This window comes from Lethenteron reissneri, chromosome 30 (assembly GCF_015708825.2).
Source record: "Lethenteron reissneri isolate LAM-NWPU_2019-01 chromosome 30, ASM1570882v1, whole genome shotgun sequence".
NCBI lineage: Eukaryota > Metazoa > Chordata > Hyperoartia > Petromyzontiformes > Petromyzontidae > Lethenteron > Lethenteron reissneri.
Window position 1 is genome coordinate 14,367,756 of NC_083808.1, and position 17,792 is coordinate 14,385,547.

The 17,792-nt window shown below is 46.8% G+C and overlaps 1 protein-coding gene across 1 annotated transcript; it reads right to left on the bottom strand.

Moving 5' to 3' along the window:
• Positions 1 to 932: 932 nt before the first annotated feature.
• LOC133349563 (keratin, type 1 cytoskeletal 11-like) lies at positions 933 to 17,792 on the bottom strand. Its single transcript, XM_061563127.1, has 12 exons — positions 17,026 to 17,792; positions 16,607 to 16,689; positions 15,877 to 16,033; positions 14,641 to 14,805; positions 13,539 to 13,664; positions 10,836 to 11,056; positions 9,341 to 9,414; positions 8,365 to 8,496; positions 6,150 to 6,296; positions 5,514 to 5,645; positions 2,844 to 2,876; positions 933 to 1,733 (listed from the first exon to the last, which is right to left on the bottom strand). The coding sequence occupies exons 1-12, from the start codon at positions 17,416 to 17,418 to the stop codon at positions 1,630 to 1,632; spliced, it is 1,767 nt and encodes a 588-aa protein (XP_061419111.1). The 5' UTR covers positions 17,419 to 17,792; the 3' UTR covers positions 933 to 1,629.

The following is a 17,792-nucleotide window of genomic DNA, read 5'->3' on the forward strand; positions in this document are numbered from 1 at the left end:
TTTTAGATTTCCACTGTACCACGCGGGCGTCGGCCATTACACAGATAAGTCAAGATGGCGGCACGCATCGCATCTCAGTGAGACCACAGCCGCACTTGTCCATTGTGGGAGCTTAAGAATCATTGTCTGTAAGTTGTTTATATTCTTACAATATTGGCAATGCTGTTGTAATGTTGGAATGACCGTTATAGTGATGTAAATGCCTTTATGGTGCCGTTAAGTTGTTGTAGTAAATACGAGGCCTAGTTAGTAACGAAGCCTGCGACTTTCCTTATTGTGGATGTTACTTGTGATTTAGTAGGTCGGATCAGACTTGTGCCTATGTTGCGATCCTGAGAGTAAAGATGACGAAGTATCTCATCCACAGTTTAGTGTTATGCGTAATGCTGTACATTTGGGGTGCAGTGGGATGAATACACGATGTGCCTGTATGCAACGCACCGGCTTGTGCTTTGTCTAGTTGTTCAGTGGTAATGTAGGGGCTTGGTCCATCCAGGATCTATTGTTATCTAAGACAATGTTCTGATGCTGTGGTGTTCATTGTGTTGGTGTTTCCGGATTATAACAGATGCTGTATCTGTGTTTTCTCACCAGTTTTACCTTGTTACAATCAATAAATGACGATTGGAGTTGGACGTTCATCCTGGCTCCGAGGGTTTATTGAACGCAAGGTTATCTACTCGACTAGCGGTGCAACGCAGCGCACAGCGAGGCCGAGATATCTACTGTGCAGCAGACTGAGTGCATCGGTATGGTCAATACACCGACAGCGATGACTAAATATTAACCAGCCCCTCCCTGCCTTCAAAGCAATGGAACATAGTGAGGGCCTATGAGCGAATCAAATTCTCCCGCTGAAATGCATTTGTTCCGACAATTCAAGAATTAATCAAACTGTGATCCCTCCACATTGACGCAAAAACAAGCGTATGTCGATTACCAACATGTTTATTAGGGAAAGCAAGCAGAAGTGCACAACATGTAGATCAGTACCAAATACCCAGAAAATGAACTATCGTTTGTTGCTTCCCATACACGTGTGCCCATTGTGAAAAAAACCACCAAGCGATGTCTCCTTATGTATTGTAACATTTGTGTTGTGTGTACTTGTGTTGTGTGTACTTGTGTCGTGTGTACATGTGTTGTGTGTAATTGTGTTATGTGCACTTGTGTTGTGTGTAGTTGTGTTGTGTGTAGTTGTGTTTTGTGTAGTTGTGTTGTGTATACTTGTTTATGTGTACTTGTGTCGTGTGTATTTATTTGCCAAAAGCATGAGGGATATAGAGCCTCCATTTGTAAACCGCAATACGCATTCAACTTTCATTGAACACATCAATCCAATAAAGCTTCCCAATGTGCTATGTGAACTCTTTTAAGAAGTTAACACTTGTCCTTGGTATTTAATTTGCTGGAAATGGCTGAGATATATGCCCACATCAATGCGTACACATATACAGTACTGTATGTAAACAGGTGTGTTTGGATTTACATTTTCAAATCCAATGAACATTTTCACAACGTGTTAGCTGATAAAATTAATGCCGCTTGGTATTGAGACATGTAAGCTGGTCTGGAAAGTTTTGGGGAATTACGTTTTGTGAAGTATCTAAGTGCCATGTTAAGCATCGGTTAGTTGGGCAAGGTTTTCTCAGCCACTTCCTCCGTTGACTCCACCACTTGCCCATCCACGATGGTCTGAGTGATGATTACGGTTTTCGTCGTCTTGACTTCCTCTGGAACAGTTAAGATATCACAATTGTAAACTCTACAAACATTAACAATATACAATCATTTGTTTTTGATAGAGCCCCTCCTTTATCCTGGGGTATATCAGAGCACTTGACATGCAATAAGCGGCTTGTTCACATCTCAATTCAAAGATGTGAAAGGGTGGCAGGTGTCACTCTGTTGCACAAGATGACTCAGCACCTGGCCTGCCAGTGGGAATTAGCCGGCCAGTAGGGAGTGTTGATTGCTGCTCTTTGTGCTCCCAATAGAGTAATTTGCGGGTCATTTTAAAAATTTCTAAAACTTGGACCATGATGCTGGCACGCAATGACCTACTCTTCTCGCATGATGCCAGGGGCCTTTAACGTCTGCTTTGGTGCGAATTTGAACCACGAACCTCTGCAACAAGCAGTCAACTCGCTAACTCTGGACCGTGTTACCGCCCATGCGACATGGAGCTCACACCCAACTCTAGAAAAGTGCTTCCAAATTAGGGAATCAACATCCATGTCTGTTACAACCTAAGACAAATATCCCCCCGTATAGCCTTAACAGACTGTTGGGGCAAGTGCTGTTAGCGAGCACCTATGAAGGCCAGCACTTCACGCGAGCGGTGGGTGGTCAGCACCACGCCCGGCCACCTTTGTCTCCCCAGTGATGATGTATACACACCGCACCAGGTACTCATATGAGGCTGAGTCGACCTCGGGGAGGCCAGGATAAATAATCGTCATTGGTGTTGTCTGTGAGCAGGAATGGCGCAGCGAGCTAACTGTTACACTACCGCTCCTGTAAGACACACCTATTCCTACACTCGCTCTTTCAAGTCTAGAAATTACATGTATATGCCTGATGTGATACTATGCCTTATTCACATGTCCTGCCATGAATATTTATCAGAAGCATTACAGGAGGTAAATGTCATGGGGTTTTTTTAACACCAATAACAATACGTCACAATTTTTGGGATAACTTAATTAGTTGCAATTAGGCAATTTGACAATTATATCAATGTTCATTCCGTTAAAGATGTTTCCTTCTGAAAATCTTATCTGTAATTCCAAATAAAGACAGATCGTACAGAGTGCAGAAACGGGGAGAAACATCAGGGTTACCTCGTTTGGGTTCTGGTTCAATCACGACTTCCTCTGTAAAACAAAACAAACAGATGTCAGCATTGCCACCGATTCCCCCACTCGTGTTGAGGACTCGGTCTACAAGACTGACTGGTTCGTCTCATCTTATCTAAATTCATAAAAGCCTTATTCGAAGGCGCTTTACATCAATTTTAGTCTTTTTTACATAAGATGTTAGTGGTTGAGATAAAGAGTGGGGTTATTGAAAGTGGTGCAGTTATGGTGACAGGAGAACAGGCAGGAGAGGTTAAGGAGGGGTTGGGGTAGGGGTGTTGATAGGGGTAGTGATATGTGTTGGGGAAAGTGATAGGGGTTGGGGTAGTGATAGGTATTGGGGTAGTAATAGGGGTAATGATAGTGGTTGGAGTAGTGACAGGGGTTGGGGTAGTGATGTGTGGGGATCGTAATAGGGGTAGTGATAGATGTAGGGGTAGTGATAGTTGTAGAGGTAATGGTATGAGTAAGGGTAGTGATAGGGGTAGGCCCGGTGGTAGCTGGGGAGTGCGTGGGCAGGGAACAGGATGGGCTAGGGAGAAGAGATGGGTTTTAAGGAAGGAACGGAAGCAGGTCAGTGAAGATGATTGCTCTGTGTACTGCAGTGGGAGTTGGTTTCAGTAAAGGGGAGCAAGAAGCGAAAAGGAATGAAAGTATGACTGGGCGCAGGGCGAGGGAGGCATAGAGAGGGACACTGACCCATTCACACACTCAATTACCCACCAACTCACCCACAAAGACCCCCCATATAGCCTTAACAGACTGTTGGGGCAAGTACTGTTAACAAGCACCTATGAAGGCTGGCACGGCACACGAGGGGGTGGGTAGCTAGCATCACGCCCGACCGCCTTTGTCTCCCCAGTGACGATGTTTAAACACCAAACCAGGGTACTCATTTGAGACTGAGTTGACTTAGGGGAGGCTCAGGACTGGTTCAAATAACCGTTAGTGTTGGCGGTGAGGGGGAATCTAACTCGGGTCGCTGGGCTCATAGTGCAGCGCGCTAACCACGACACTACTGCTACTCACTTACCCACTCACTCGCCCAATTACCCACTCACCCACCCACTCACCCATTCACCCACCCACTCACCCACCCACCCACCCACTCACTCACCCACCCACCCACCCACTCACCCACTCACTCACCCACTCACCCACCCACTCACCCACTCACTCACCCACTCACCCACCCACTCACCCACTCACCCACCCACTCACCCACGCACTCACCCACCCACTCACCCACTCACCCACTCACTCACCCACCCACTCACTCACCCACCCACTCACTCACCCACTCACTCACCCAATTACCCACTCACCCACCCACTCACTCACCCACTCACTCACCCACCCACTCACCCACTCACCCACCCACCCACTCACCCACCCACCCACCCACTCACCCATTCACCCATCCACTCACCCACTCACCCACCCACTCACTCACCCACCCACTCACCACACTGCAGGTCAAAACACTTCTCGTTCTGCGTCTTTCCTCGCACTGCTCCATTTTGGAATTCCCTCCCATCGTCTCTTTTTCCAAACTATGATAACAACTTCACTCATTTCAAGAGACGTTTTAACTCTTATCTATTACAACTTCGAGAGTATTGTTTCTGCTGGCCTTTTGACATTTTGGACATTCGGGCCTGTGCTCAGCAACTGTGTAAAACATTGCAGACAACCCCAATGAGAAGGGGACGGCTGTTTGTACATTGTACACGTGTAGCCCTTTCGTCACTCCACTGCTGAATGAGGCTCTACCCACACAGTGTGGGTCCGGGGAGGGTTCATGAACATACTTCAGTGCACTGGTTAGTGAGGGTTGGTGAAGGCAGGGAGCATAGACGTACAGCACAACATCGTTTTGTGCTGCACTGCCCTCTGCTGACCACGCAGCACCTCTGACGCACGGTGGGGGTTGCCTATCTGGGCAAACGAAACCGGCGTTCCAGGCTCCTGCTTAAGCACTGTCCAGGCTCGACTCTGCTGAGCTTCTGAGCTCTGACGAGATCAGGTGCATTCCGTCAAAGTGAAGAAAAACATGTCTGAGGAAATTCGTTTAATAACAAAAACCCATGATGCCAAACTTGTCGTGCATGTGGATGATCAATATAAATTCAATCAGGCTTTGCTTCAAAATGACAGCCATTAAAATTCATGTTAATTCATCCGCAGTGCTCTTGTTATGAATTGTTTGTCTATTTATGCTACATTATTATGATTGTCTTTTTACCATTGTGCTTTTTTTTACCCAGGAAAGTTTACTAACGTTTTACAACTCTTTTCAGGAGGGTCCCGCCAAGTTTTTTTGAGTAGGGGGTGATGTTGCTACTGTGTGTGATACCAAGTGAGTAATTTGCATGCAATTTTTCAATAATGGGGTGTTTGGTCAATACCAGAGAACCTGGAGTACACCCATGGAGAACATGGGGGGAGAGAGAGAACATACAAACTCCTGCAACAGAAAGGCACCCGAGTCGGGAATTGAACCCAAACGCTTATGGCTGTCAGGCACGTGTGCTACCACTGCTGCCACCCTGCCGTCCTGAGATTGTAGATGTGACTTGAGCATGCACTCTACTCCACACTCCATGAAACAGCACAGGAATGAGAACAAACTGCACGCTGAGCCGTTTCACTCACTGGTGGTGGAGGAGTTGGTTATGGTCGTGGAGCTGGAGCTCGAGCTCGACGCGTCGTTGTCTACGACAACGGAATTAGAAGCGGCACCAAAGGCGCCGTCACTTGAAAGCGAACTGGTCTGGCTGGTGGTCTCTGTTAAAAGATCATCGTCACCACCACAATAAAAAAGTGAAGCATATGAACATTTTAGATACAACAAATATATAGTTCCGTATACAGCATGAACAAAAAGTCTATGTAGTGAACATGTATCAATTGTGCTAGATGTTAACTACGATCGTGAAAAGAAAAGAAAAAAACCGAATATCCAACTGCATGGTAAAATATTTCCACCTCAATTTGTGTCGAGGATTTCGACGTCATTCTGCCAAAAATAGGTGGTCGTTTTCGTGCAAACTCGGGGCTATTCGAATAGCAATACGTGGCCACCATTCTGCAAAGTTCTTACGGATACCAACAGATTTGTAGCAGCTTTTACCTCCCAGAATGGGGTCTGATGTCGCTAAATTGACGCACGCATACAGATAACATGAATATTATGAAGACGTTGTTGGCAGAAACTTTCTGCTTCGCTAAACGTGAGCTATGATATCTAGTTAGGCAAGAGGAGAGATGCAGGGTAGCACTACGACTCACTGGTGGTGCTGGATGTCATGGCAGTGCTGGCTCCTCCTGTGGTGCTGGATCCTCCTGCGCTCTTTGTGGCAGAGGAAATGGAAGATGAAGCAGCCCCAGAGCCAGAGCCGGACCCGGTGGTACTTGAACTTTGGTAGCTGGAGTTCTCTGTTACCGAGAATGTCATCGCATTCAGAGAGGATATGTGGCAGCGCATTCACCTTAGAGCATTGGTCTCTAAACTATTAAATGAGCTGCCCCGATCTGTAAGGGAGGCTCCACTCTGGCTGTTTTTAAGATACATTTGAAATAATATTTCTATCATATAAAATTTACAGTTGTGTAAATTATATTTTATTACTTGCTTCATCTGCATTCCCATTATTGTGCATCATTATGTATGCTGATATATCTATTTATTGTCTGTTATTCTTTTTATTTTATTCATAATTTTTTGATATGTACTTTGAGGTGATTGAATGTTGGTTCAGCATCAATGTCGGCATGGGGCTCTGTTACTAAGAATGCTATCGCATGATTGGCAGTTGGCATCACGAGCAGCAGTCCAATGTTCACTGAGTCGCCCTCTTGTGAACGTGGTGAGGTGCAGTCTGTTCATCATATAACCAACCATTGCACGTATTGTGCGCTTGCACAGAGGAGGGACGGTTACTCTTATGCGTCAAGCAACTCCTGATGCCACCAGATGGATGATCAGACTCGGCATACAGTTGTAATATTTTTGCCAGATGCTTTTCAACTGCCATACGAAAGAAGATGACTCTAGAGACGGATCTGGAAACCTCCCAAGGGCAGGGAGGAGGTCACGAATGTGAAGCGTTTTAATTATGGCCGAACATTATTCTGGATCTCAAGGAAAGAGCGATTCCCCATCGCCCAATCCGCACCGCCACCCTCGATCCGCCAGTGGCCTATTTGAGTAGCAATATGTCACCACCATTCTGTAACGTTCTTAACAAGGAAGGACAGGGTGAGAAATGAAGGAGTGAGAGGAAGACTCAAGGTGGTATAAATCACAGAGAAGATGAGAGAGAAAAGGCTGGTGTGATTCGGTCATGTGGAGAGGCAGTAGGAAAATTATGTGGGTCAAAAGGTGCAAGTTATGCGAGTGGAAGGAAAGAGATCAAGAGGAAGGCAGAAAAAGAGGTGGGGCGATGTGGTGCCAACGGACATGGTGGCCTGAGGAGCTGAAAGGGAGATGGCGGAGGACAGGGCAGTGTGGAGAAGGTTGGCAATGACAGCGGACCCCACATGAGTGGGACAAACACGTGGAAGAAGAAGATTCTGCAAGGTTCTAACAGATAGCAACATATTTGGAGCAGCTTTTACCTCCCAGAATGGGATCTCATGTCGCTAAATCGATGCATGCATACCGAGAACACAAACATTATCAAGATGAAAATTAGGAAGACGATAAAGATTCAGAAGATGACTGAAACGATGACAATGCTGATGCAGAAAGATGATGTTGATGATGAGGTCCCATTGAAGGTAGTCGGATTTTGTTGGTAGAAACTTTACACTTCGCTAAGTATGAGCTATGATCCATAAGACGTTTTTTTTGGGTTAGATTGCGTAAACATATATAAATGTGTTGTTAAAACTCACCACCCCAAGACACAGCCAACTAGTAAGGGTTTTCACGTAAACAGAACATGCCAATCCGTCACTAGTACAGCACACTGGTGTGTTGGAGAGCCAAGCCACAACATTTATAATCTGAGTACGAAGTTTCACCAGTAATTACAACTAGCTTCATCAGGCGACAGCCACATTTGTGGAGAAGTCCATCTGTTTCGTTCCTTATATAGAGGCGTCGATGTGGTCACCACACTTCTGCGCTCTTGCGCAATGGGGGGATTAATCAGTCAACATTATGCATGTGCATTATGGGAGTCCTTTGATCTTGTCCTTTCTGTCATAGATGTGGTTACCACATCTATGCCGTACTCAGATTGTAAATGTTGTGGCTTGGCTCTCCAACACACCGGCGTGCTGTACTAGTGACGAATTGGCACGTTCTGTTTACGTGACAACCCTTACTAGTTGGCTGTGTCGGGTGGTGGCGGGTGTAACGACACATTTATATATTTACGCGATCACCCAAAAAATACCTCTATTATGGATGATATTGGTCGCGAAAGCCTACGTGTTAAAGTGAGCTATGATATCAAACCAGGTAAGAGGAGAGATGCAGGGTAGCCCTGCGACTCACTGGTGGTGCTGGACGTCACAGCAGTGCTGGCTCCTCCTGTGCTCTTTGTGGCAGAGGAAACGGAAGATGAAGCAGCCCCAGAGCCAGAGCCGGACCCGGTGGTACTTGAACTTTGGTAGCTGGAGCTGCTCTCTGTGACCGAGAATGTCATCAGATTCAGAGAGGATATGCATGTGGCAGCACATTCACCTTCAGAGCGTCGGTCTCTACACTGTGGAACGAGCGTCGGTCTCTACACTGTGGAACGAGCGATCTGTAAGGGGAGGGGTCCTTCTGGCTGTTTTTAAATAAGTCTTAAATCATATTTCTATGATATAGAATTTACACTCGTGTGAATTATATTTTATTACTTGCTTCATCTGTTTTAAAGTATTTGTTTTGCACCATGCCTATTATTGTGCATCATTATGTACGCTGATATATACATTTATAGTCTATTGTTCTTTAAAAAATTTTGCCGTGCATTTTAAGGCAATTAATTGTCAGCGTGGGGCTCTTTTACTGAGAATGCAGCCACATGATTCACATTTGGCATCACGAGCAGCAGTCCAATGTTCACGAAGTCTCCCTCTTGTGAACGTGCTGAGGTGCAGTCTGTTCATCGCTTAACCGACCATTGAAAGCATTGCATGCTCACACACAGGAGGGACGGTTACTCTTGTGCGTCAAGCAACTCCTGTTGCCATCAGATGGGTTACCAGACTCGTCATACAGTTCTAATATTTTTGGCAGATGCTTTTCAAGTGCCATACGAGAGAAGATGAGTAGCAGCAATCCATGTTGTGTAACGGTGTGTGTACTACATACATGGGGATCTGGGTGTGTTTAGCTCTACAGTATGGGAATATTTTCATGAGTGAGCATGCACATTTACACTCAATAGATTTTATTTGCCTTACTGAAGTCTCTAAACTTGATGAATGCAAGCACGTGTGATTGTACGACCATGCAGGTAAATGTTCAGAACACATACTACCTCCTTTGGAACCAGCGCCAAAGCTGAAACACGACTGCATCGAGTGCGAAGATTCCGAGGAGATATTCCTCAGCCTGCGGGGATCGGGGTGTTGGGGAGATCACAGGTGAGGGAGGATGCATGATTAAAATATGTCATGAGCATTCTAGAAACTATTTAAACTATTTTTTATTTTCCCAGGTAAGGTCCTCTGAGCGATATAGCTCTTTTTCAGAAGCTACCTGGCTACAAATAATAGCTCAACGAAGTGGCTTACCATGTGGACATTTATAGCAGCCAAATACTTAAACGCATGTTCTAAATGTGGAGAGAAAAACCAGAGGACCATGGAGAAAAATCTACGCAACCATGGGGAGAACATGCAAACTCCAAGTATACAGGCGTCAGGGTCGGGATCAAACCCATGAGGTCCTGTATGCCAGGCGAGGGAGTTGACATCTAGCCCCCATTGCACCCCTCTCACATTCACTCAAATCGCCCATTAATAAATGCCCATATGGCAGATTTTCACTATTTGGGTGTTATATTAAAATCATGAGCTAAAAATCCGTGCATTTATTGTGGAGTAATATAGCTGTTTGTCATGTGCCACGCTTCCCCTAAAATCCTCAAATATTTTGCGGACTCATTCCTCCTGTAATACACGACACACGACATCAGTGCAAAAAGAAAATCCAGAATTATAAGTCTAATCTCCGCAGTGCACCATGCATTACAGAGTCCACAATATGATCCCCTGATATCAGTGCAAATTATTGGATTCATGCTATAGATCAAACATAGCTGTAGGGTCTCACAGAAGGAAGCAATGGTGGTGTCATCACACCTGATTAGTTGACATGACCTCACCTTGCAATAGCCATTCTTGCTCTCATTTAATGTAACTGTTTGTGGTCAGCGTTAGGAGTAGAGATTGTTAGTGCAGACGCCTTCCCGAGACTGGGCGTGAGCTGAGTATGGACAAATGGTGACAAGTCTGGGAACATTTAGCACGAGGTTAACCTCACAGTGCAACATGTTGTGAGTCATGGACAAGCATCTCCACCTGCTATTATGTGACGAGAGCCAGTGCACTCATGTCTGCATTTGCGGGCAGTGACGTGATACCAGCGGTAGTGCATTCGCCTCTTTTTCCAGAGGTTCGTGGTTCGAATACGGCATGCTGCCCTGGTTCATACTATTGGGTGCGTTAACCCCACAAAATACCCACCACCGTCTGCTTCACAGAGGATGTTAAAGATCCCCTGATGTCATCCTTGGGTGCCAGTGTCGTGGTCCAAATTTGGCAATAAAAAAAAATACCTGCAAATTACTGAATTGGGATTACACATTGCAATCACCTCCCCCAAATGTGAAACTACTCCAGACTGTGTCAGTGAAACATAGCGCATTCACGTTAGCCTTGTGTAATGAGAATGGCACAAATACCATCTGTACTCAATGATAATAATCATTATTATTACAATGATTATGTGACTAGAGCTAGAACATGTACCGGCTGTCTTCTCCCTCCAGAAGCCTCCTGTAGGTGCTAATCTCCTGCTCAAGCTTCATCTTCATGTTGAGCAGCTCTGCGTAGTCCTTCAGCTGTTGGTTGATGCCCATTCGCACCGAACCCAGCTCTCCCTCCAGCATCTGGATATGCACGGTGTAGGATGCCAGCTCGCGGGCTTTGCGGTCCTCCGTATCGTACAGCTGATCTTCCAGAGAGCGAATCTGGTTGTCGTGGAACGGAGAAAGAGAGATGTGGATGAGGAGATCATTTATTTGAAGTTTTGTAACAAAATGGATGAACGGGACAGTGAGTGCCATTACATAATTAAAACTCAAATATTTCAAATCAAGATCAAATATTTTGTTTAAACCCAGAAGAGGTGTGCACAGTTGTGGGTCCTGGAGCAAGGAATGCATTTCCTTGCTCACTGTCCCCTCTCTCCATAGCCCGACATCTGGACCTTCAGGCCCATAGGCCCCCCGTGCATTTGCACTGCCTGCAGCACAGTGCAGCTGTGACGTGTGTGTGAAGTAACTGTGGTGTATGTGTGGGGTAACTGGTGTATGTGTGGGGTAACCGTGGTGTATGTGTGGGGTAACTGGTGTATGTGTGGGGTAACTGGTGTATGTGTGGGGTAACCGTGGTGTATGTGTGGGGTAACTGGTGTATGTGTGGGGTAACTGGTGTATGTGTGGGGTAACTGTGGTGTATGTGTGGGGTAACTGGTGTATGTGTGGGGTAACTGGTGTATGTGTGGGGTAACTGTGGTGTATGTGTGGGGTAACTGTGGTGTATGTGTGGGGTAACTGGTGTATGTGTGGGGTAACCGTGGTGTATGTGTGAAGTAACCGTGGTGTATTTGTGGGGTAACTGTGGTGTATGTGTGGGGTAACTGTGGTGTATGTGTGGGGTAACTGGTGTATGTGTGGGGTAACTGTGGTGTATGTGTGGGGTAACTGTGGTGTATGTGTGGGGTAGCTGTGGTGTATGTGTGGGGTAACTGGTGTATGTGTGGGGTAACTGGTGTATGTGTGGGGTAACTGTGGTGTATGTGTGGGGTAACTGTGGTGTATGTGTGGGGTAACTTGTGTATGTGTGGGGTAACTGGTGTATGTGTGGGGTAACTGTGGTGTATGTGTGGGGTAACTGTGGTGTATGTGTGGGGTAACTGTGGTGTATGTGTGGGGTAACTGGTGTATGTGTGGGGTAACTATGGTGTATGTGTGGGGTAACTGTGGTGTTTTGAAGTTTTGTAACAAAATGGATGAACGGGACAGTGAGTGCCATTACATAATTAAAACTCAAATATTTCAAATCAAGATCAAATATTTTGTTTAAACCCAGAAGAGGTGTGCACAGTTGTGGGTCCTGGAGCAAGGAATGCATTTCCTTGCTCACTGTCCCCTCTCTCCATAGCCCGACATCTGGACCTTCAGGCCCATAGGCCCCCCGTGCATTTGCACTGCCTGCAGCACAGTGCAGCTGTGACGTGTGTGTGAAGTAACTGTGGTGTATGTGTGGGGTAACTGGTGTATGTGTGGGGTAACCGTGGTGTATGTGTGGGGTAACTGGTGTATGTGTGGGGTAACTGGTGTATGTGTGGGGTAACCGTGGTGTATGTGTGGGGTAACTGGTGTATGTGTGGGGTAACTGGTGTATGTGTGGGGTAACTGTGGTGTATGTGTGGGGTAACTGGTGTATGTGTGGGGTAACTGGTGTATGTGTGGGGTAACTGTGGTGTATGTGTGGGGTAACTGTGGTGTATGTGTGGGGTAACTGGTGTATGTGTGGGGTAACCGTGGTGTATGTGTGAAGTAACCGTGGTGTATTTGTGGGGTAACTGTGGTGTATGTGTGGGGTAACTGTGGTGTATGTGTGGGGTAACTGGTGTATGTGTGGGGTAACTGTGGTGTATGTGTGGGGTAACTGTGGTGTATGTGTGGGGTAGCTGTGGTGTATGTGTGGGGTAACTGGTGTATGTGTGGGGTAACTGGTGTATGTGTGGGGTAACTGTGGTGTATGTGTGGGGTAACTGTGGTGTATGTGTGGGGTAACTTGTGTATGTGTGGGGTAACTGGTGTATGTGTGGGGTAACTGTGGTGTATGTGTGGGGTAACTGTGGTGTATGTGTGGGGTAACTGTGGTGTATGTGTGGGGTAACTGGTGTATGTGTGGGGTAACTATGGTGTATGTGTGGGGTAACTGTGGTGTATGTGTGGGGTAGCTGTGGTGTATGTGTGGGGTAGCTGTGGTGTATGTGTGGGGTAACTGGTGTATGTGTGGGGTAGCTGTGGTGTATGTGTGGGGTAACTGTGGTGTATGTGTGGGGTAGCTGTGGTGTATGTGTGGGGTAGCTGTGGTGTATGTGTGGGGTAGCTGTGGTGTATGTGTGGGGTAGCTGTGGTGTATGTGTGGGGTAGCTGTGGTGTATGTGTGGGGTAGCTGTGGTGTATGTGTGGGGTAACTGGTGTATGTGTGGGGTAACTGTGGTGTATGTGTGGGGTAGCTGTGGTGTATGTGTGGGGTAACTGGTGTATGTGTGGGGTAACTGGTGTATGTGTGGGGTAACTGTGGTGTATGTGTGGGGTAGCTGTGGTGTATGTGTGGGGTAACTGGTGTATGTGTGGGGTAACTGTGGTGTATGTGTGGGGTAACCGTGGTGTATGTGTGGGGTAACCGTGTACAGGGCACAGTGATTCTCACGAGGGCTCGCAGTGACTCGAGTTCGGCCGCGAGGCTCTGCATGGCGTGCCGCGTCTCCGACACCTCGCTCTGGGCCGCCGATGCAGCTTGACTCTGCTGTGCACCTTGCACCATGGCAATTTCCGCCTGAACACAAACGCATCTTTCGTATCAACTCAATCGTCATATTCTTAAATTCTTTTTTATTTTATTATTTCCCTTCTACGTGACTTTACCGAAAGAACCAAGAATATGAATCCCTGCAGTCACGAAAGCTTTAAATAGAAATTCAGTCGTCATAATTCACATTCCTAGTTCAATTAACAGTCTCATCATTGTTTCCCCCTATGTCAATGGGTTTAGCAACTTTAATTCGGCATCCCTAGATTATAAATACAATTGTTATCTACGTGCAACCTGTCTGCCACCTTTGGCACCAGGTCTGGCATCCGACATCGTATCATTAAGCGTGCCCTACATAATCGCCAATTTCACACACGCCAATGAGAGGCTCACTGACGCGGATGATATTGCCGAATAACGATCTCGCATGGTAATTGTATTTGAGGGAAAATGGTCGAAGTTGAGCTCCACATCTCGTGGGCCAAGACGAAGATTCAGAAAATGGGTGCTCGCTGAGCAGCGCCACAACCTCGCCATGAACGGCCAGATGGTCAAAAGCGTTCACAACTCCATCTACCTTGGAAGCCTGTGAAGTTGAGAGGGCGTAAGTCTTTTATGGTGAACACCGCTGCACCCAACACGATGACTGCGTGGAGTCGCACAGTTGTGTGTGCGTGCAATGCGAAGAACGGTACTGGTTAGCGTGCTGCACTACGAACCAGGCGACCCGAGTTCGATTCTCGCTCACGGCCAACACTGGTGAGGATTATCTGAATCGTTCCTGGGCCTCCCCTAGGTCGACTCAGCCTCAAATAAGTACCTGGAGTGGTGTGTAAACACCGCCACTGGGGAAACAAAGGCGGCCGGGCATGGTGCTGGCCACCCACCCCTTCGTGTGTCGTGCCGACCTTCATTAGGTGCTACTCGCTAACGGCACTTGCGCCAACACTCTGTTACAGGCTATATGGGAAGTCTTTGTCTTGTGCGTGTGATCCAGCACCTGTTTGTTGAAGGCCATCTCTGCGTTGGCGCGGTTCACGGCGATTATGCCCTCATACTGCGCACGCATGTCGTCCAAGATCTTGTGGAGGTCCTGGCCCCTGGTGCTGTCAACCTCCACCGACATGTTGGCGCCGGACAGCTGGGCCCTGAGAGCGGCCAGCTCCTGCACGGCACGAGCGAGAGACCATCACGGCCCCCATCCGCATGCAATCGATCGCACGCACGCGTGGGGGACTGAGCCAACCCTCGGACATACACGGTGCGACACTTGACGTAGTCAGCAATAGACTGAGTCGACTGTTGTATTTTAACCGCATAAAGATTTTGAAATAAATAACGTGTCAAGCATGCTAATTGCATCTCACAACGCTGTACAATAATTACATGCATCTTGACTTAAAGATTTCGTGACTGCAGGAATTCATATTCTTTGGGTCTTTCGGTAAAGTCATAATAGATAGGTTGATGAGGATCGCTTGTGTTGTGATTGAAACGTAGTTTTTTTAAATATTTTCTTTCCACCTATCTACGTGACTTTATCGAAAGATCCAAAGAATATTGCATGCATCATCACATTTATGTGGTAAATTCTATTTATAGCAATATAATGAAGTAAATAAAATACTCACAACATATAAAATGAATAAACAAAAAAAATTGTATAAAACAAAAGGTATAAACAGCAAACGAATGATCACAACGTAGGTATAGAACAGCACGTATGGTAAAAACGTCTGGATCAGGGGTCAGCCGCATGCAGCTCTTTGGTTTACCCCTTGCGGCGCTTTGGTTGCCTCCTTGCGGGCAGCCGTTTAAAGAAATGGAATTCTTAAAACACAATTTAACGTAAAGATAATTTATTAAATACGGCAGGGAATGGGTCACTGTGGAATGTCTTGGTGACAACAATATGTACAACAGTCAAATTGTGAAAGAATAAGTAAGGGGGGAAAACTAAATAGATGCAGTTCATTCCATCACCTATTTTGTTTATTTAAGTCAGAATGTATTTGTCATCTGCTGTATGCCTGCTGCTGTGTTTGTGTACGTGTGCAAGTAGCTCTCAAAGAAAAAACAAATGGCTCTTCTACTTTGAAAGGTTGCCGACCCCTGGTTCTGCTCTTAGCTCCTCACCACCTGCAAATATCCATTAGTCCACTCAGTGACAGCCCAAAGCACAATCCCAAACACACAGCAACATCACACCTTTGCACGAGCTAAAAAAGCAACTCACGTCTTCATGGTTCTTTTTCATGAAGATCAGCTCCTCTCTCATGGCCTCGATGTCGCCCTCCAGGCCCATGCACGCCATCCCGTACTCGTCCAGGAGGCCCCTCAGGTTCCCGATGTCCGCCTCCACCGACATGCGCAGTGCCGCCTCCGTCTCCCACCTGAGAAGCACGCATGGCCGGCAGCACACAAGAGTTCCCCTTTACACACCGCGACGGTGGTTCAAGTTGGCTGTTTATGCATTACCGGTAACCGCGTCAAAAATACGGTACATACACCAAAACCTGTTATCGGTTTGACACATAGGCAAACATATCTGTGAAATTATGGGAGTTCGAACTCGCTACTCACAGGTCGCCAGTTCGAATCCATTCCTGACGCGGTAGTTAAATCAATGGTGCAGGTTCGTCAAAAGCGCTGCCCACCCCCACCATCCTCTCTGCCGACATCCAAGCCAGCAATGCACAGCACAGTCGAGCCAGCAAGTAGGTCGTGTGTGGTGGGGTAAAGTGTGGGTACGCCCACCTCTTCCTACTAAAATTCAACTGGAAATGAATACCGGTTCTGAAAACGATCATCAATTTGCCCATTATCATTTAACATTGATTAAAACTGTGATGTTTGGCGCAGTGATGTGGATGCTATACTATTGGTTCTGAGGCGATGCACCCCCTCCTAGGTGATCTCCTGACCTCCCGTTGTGCCCGGCAAGACCGCACATGCTCTCCACTCACTTGCTGCGGAAGTCATCTGCGGCCAATCTTGCGTTGTCTATCTCCAGGCTGATTTTTGCATTCTCCAATATTTGGACAAAGATCTGTAAAGGGATGGCGGGACAGAAAGGAAAACACGCGGCAACATTTTAACGAGCCAGCTCGACAGACATCTATAATAGTGTTTTTTTTTAGTTAGATCGCATGAATATAAACGTGTCGTTAAACCTACCACCACCCGACAGAGCCAAGTGGTAAGGTTTGTGTGAACAAAAGATGCCAAATCGTTACTCGTTCAGCACACTGGTGTGTTGGAGAGTAAACCCACAACATTTACAATTCGAGTGCGTCGTTTCGCCGATAATTGACAGCCAACAATGTCGACAGACATTGTCAATGAGCACAGGGTGAGCGAGACAACACAGGAGGAAATCTCTAACCTTTTCCCGCAGGTCCTCGATAGTGGAATAGTAAACACTGTAGTCCTTTGCGATGGACCCTTTGCCTTGCAGCATCTCTTTGATTTTGAGCTCTATGGCCTGGTTTGCCGATTCCAGGAATTTAACTTTGTCCAGGTATTCGGCAAGACGCTCGTTCAGGCCTTGCATCTCCACCTTTTCACTCGCACCGCTTTGTCCCCCCACGATCATCTTGAACTGTGAGCTCCCCCACGCGCCTCCACCGCATCCCGCGGAGTTGCTCCGACCAAAGCTGGCCGAAGAAACCCGGCAGCTACTGCCACCATAGACGCTGGCCGCTCCGCTGCGACCCAGGAAAATTCCCCCTCCACCTCCTCCGCTGACTGAGCGTGAACTGGAGCTGTAGTACGCCATCCTAATAAGATCTGCTTTGTGGTGATTACGGTTAAGCTACAATTTGCAAGGGTATGTTTTTAGCGAATCGATTTTGACCTATAATATTAACCGAGTGTCCGATGCGCGGGGAGAGATCCGCGGTGCAGTCTTTTAGTAAGTCGCAGACGTAACGATTTGAACACGCAAGCGGCAAATTTTGCAAGTGAGACACGCGCAGGTTTGTCTACGGCTGTGCCTGAAATTTCTCGTCAGGGTTGGCACCTTTTAAGGTTGAACATTGTGGGAGGGCTCTTTCAATGGCAGACAGGTTGATTGATCGATGATCCAATAAGAAAACAAGAACACAAGCCGCGGGTGATAGGAGGCTCGGAGTGGGTATAAGGGAGGGGTTA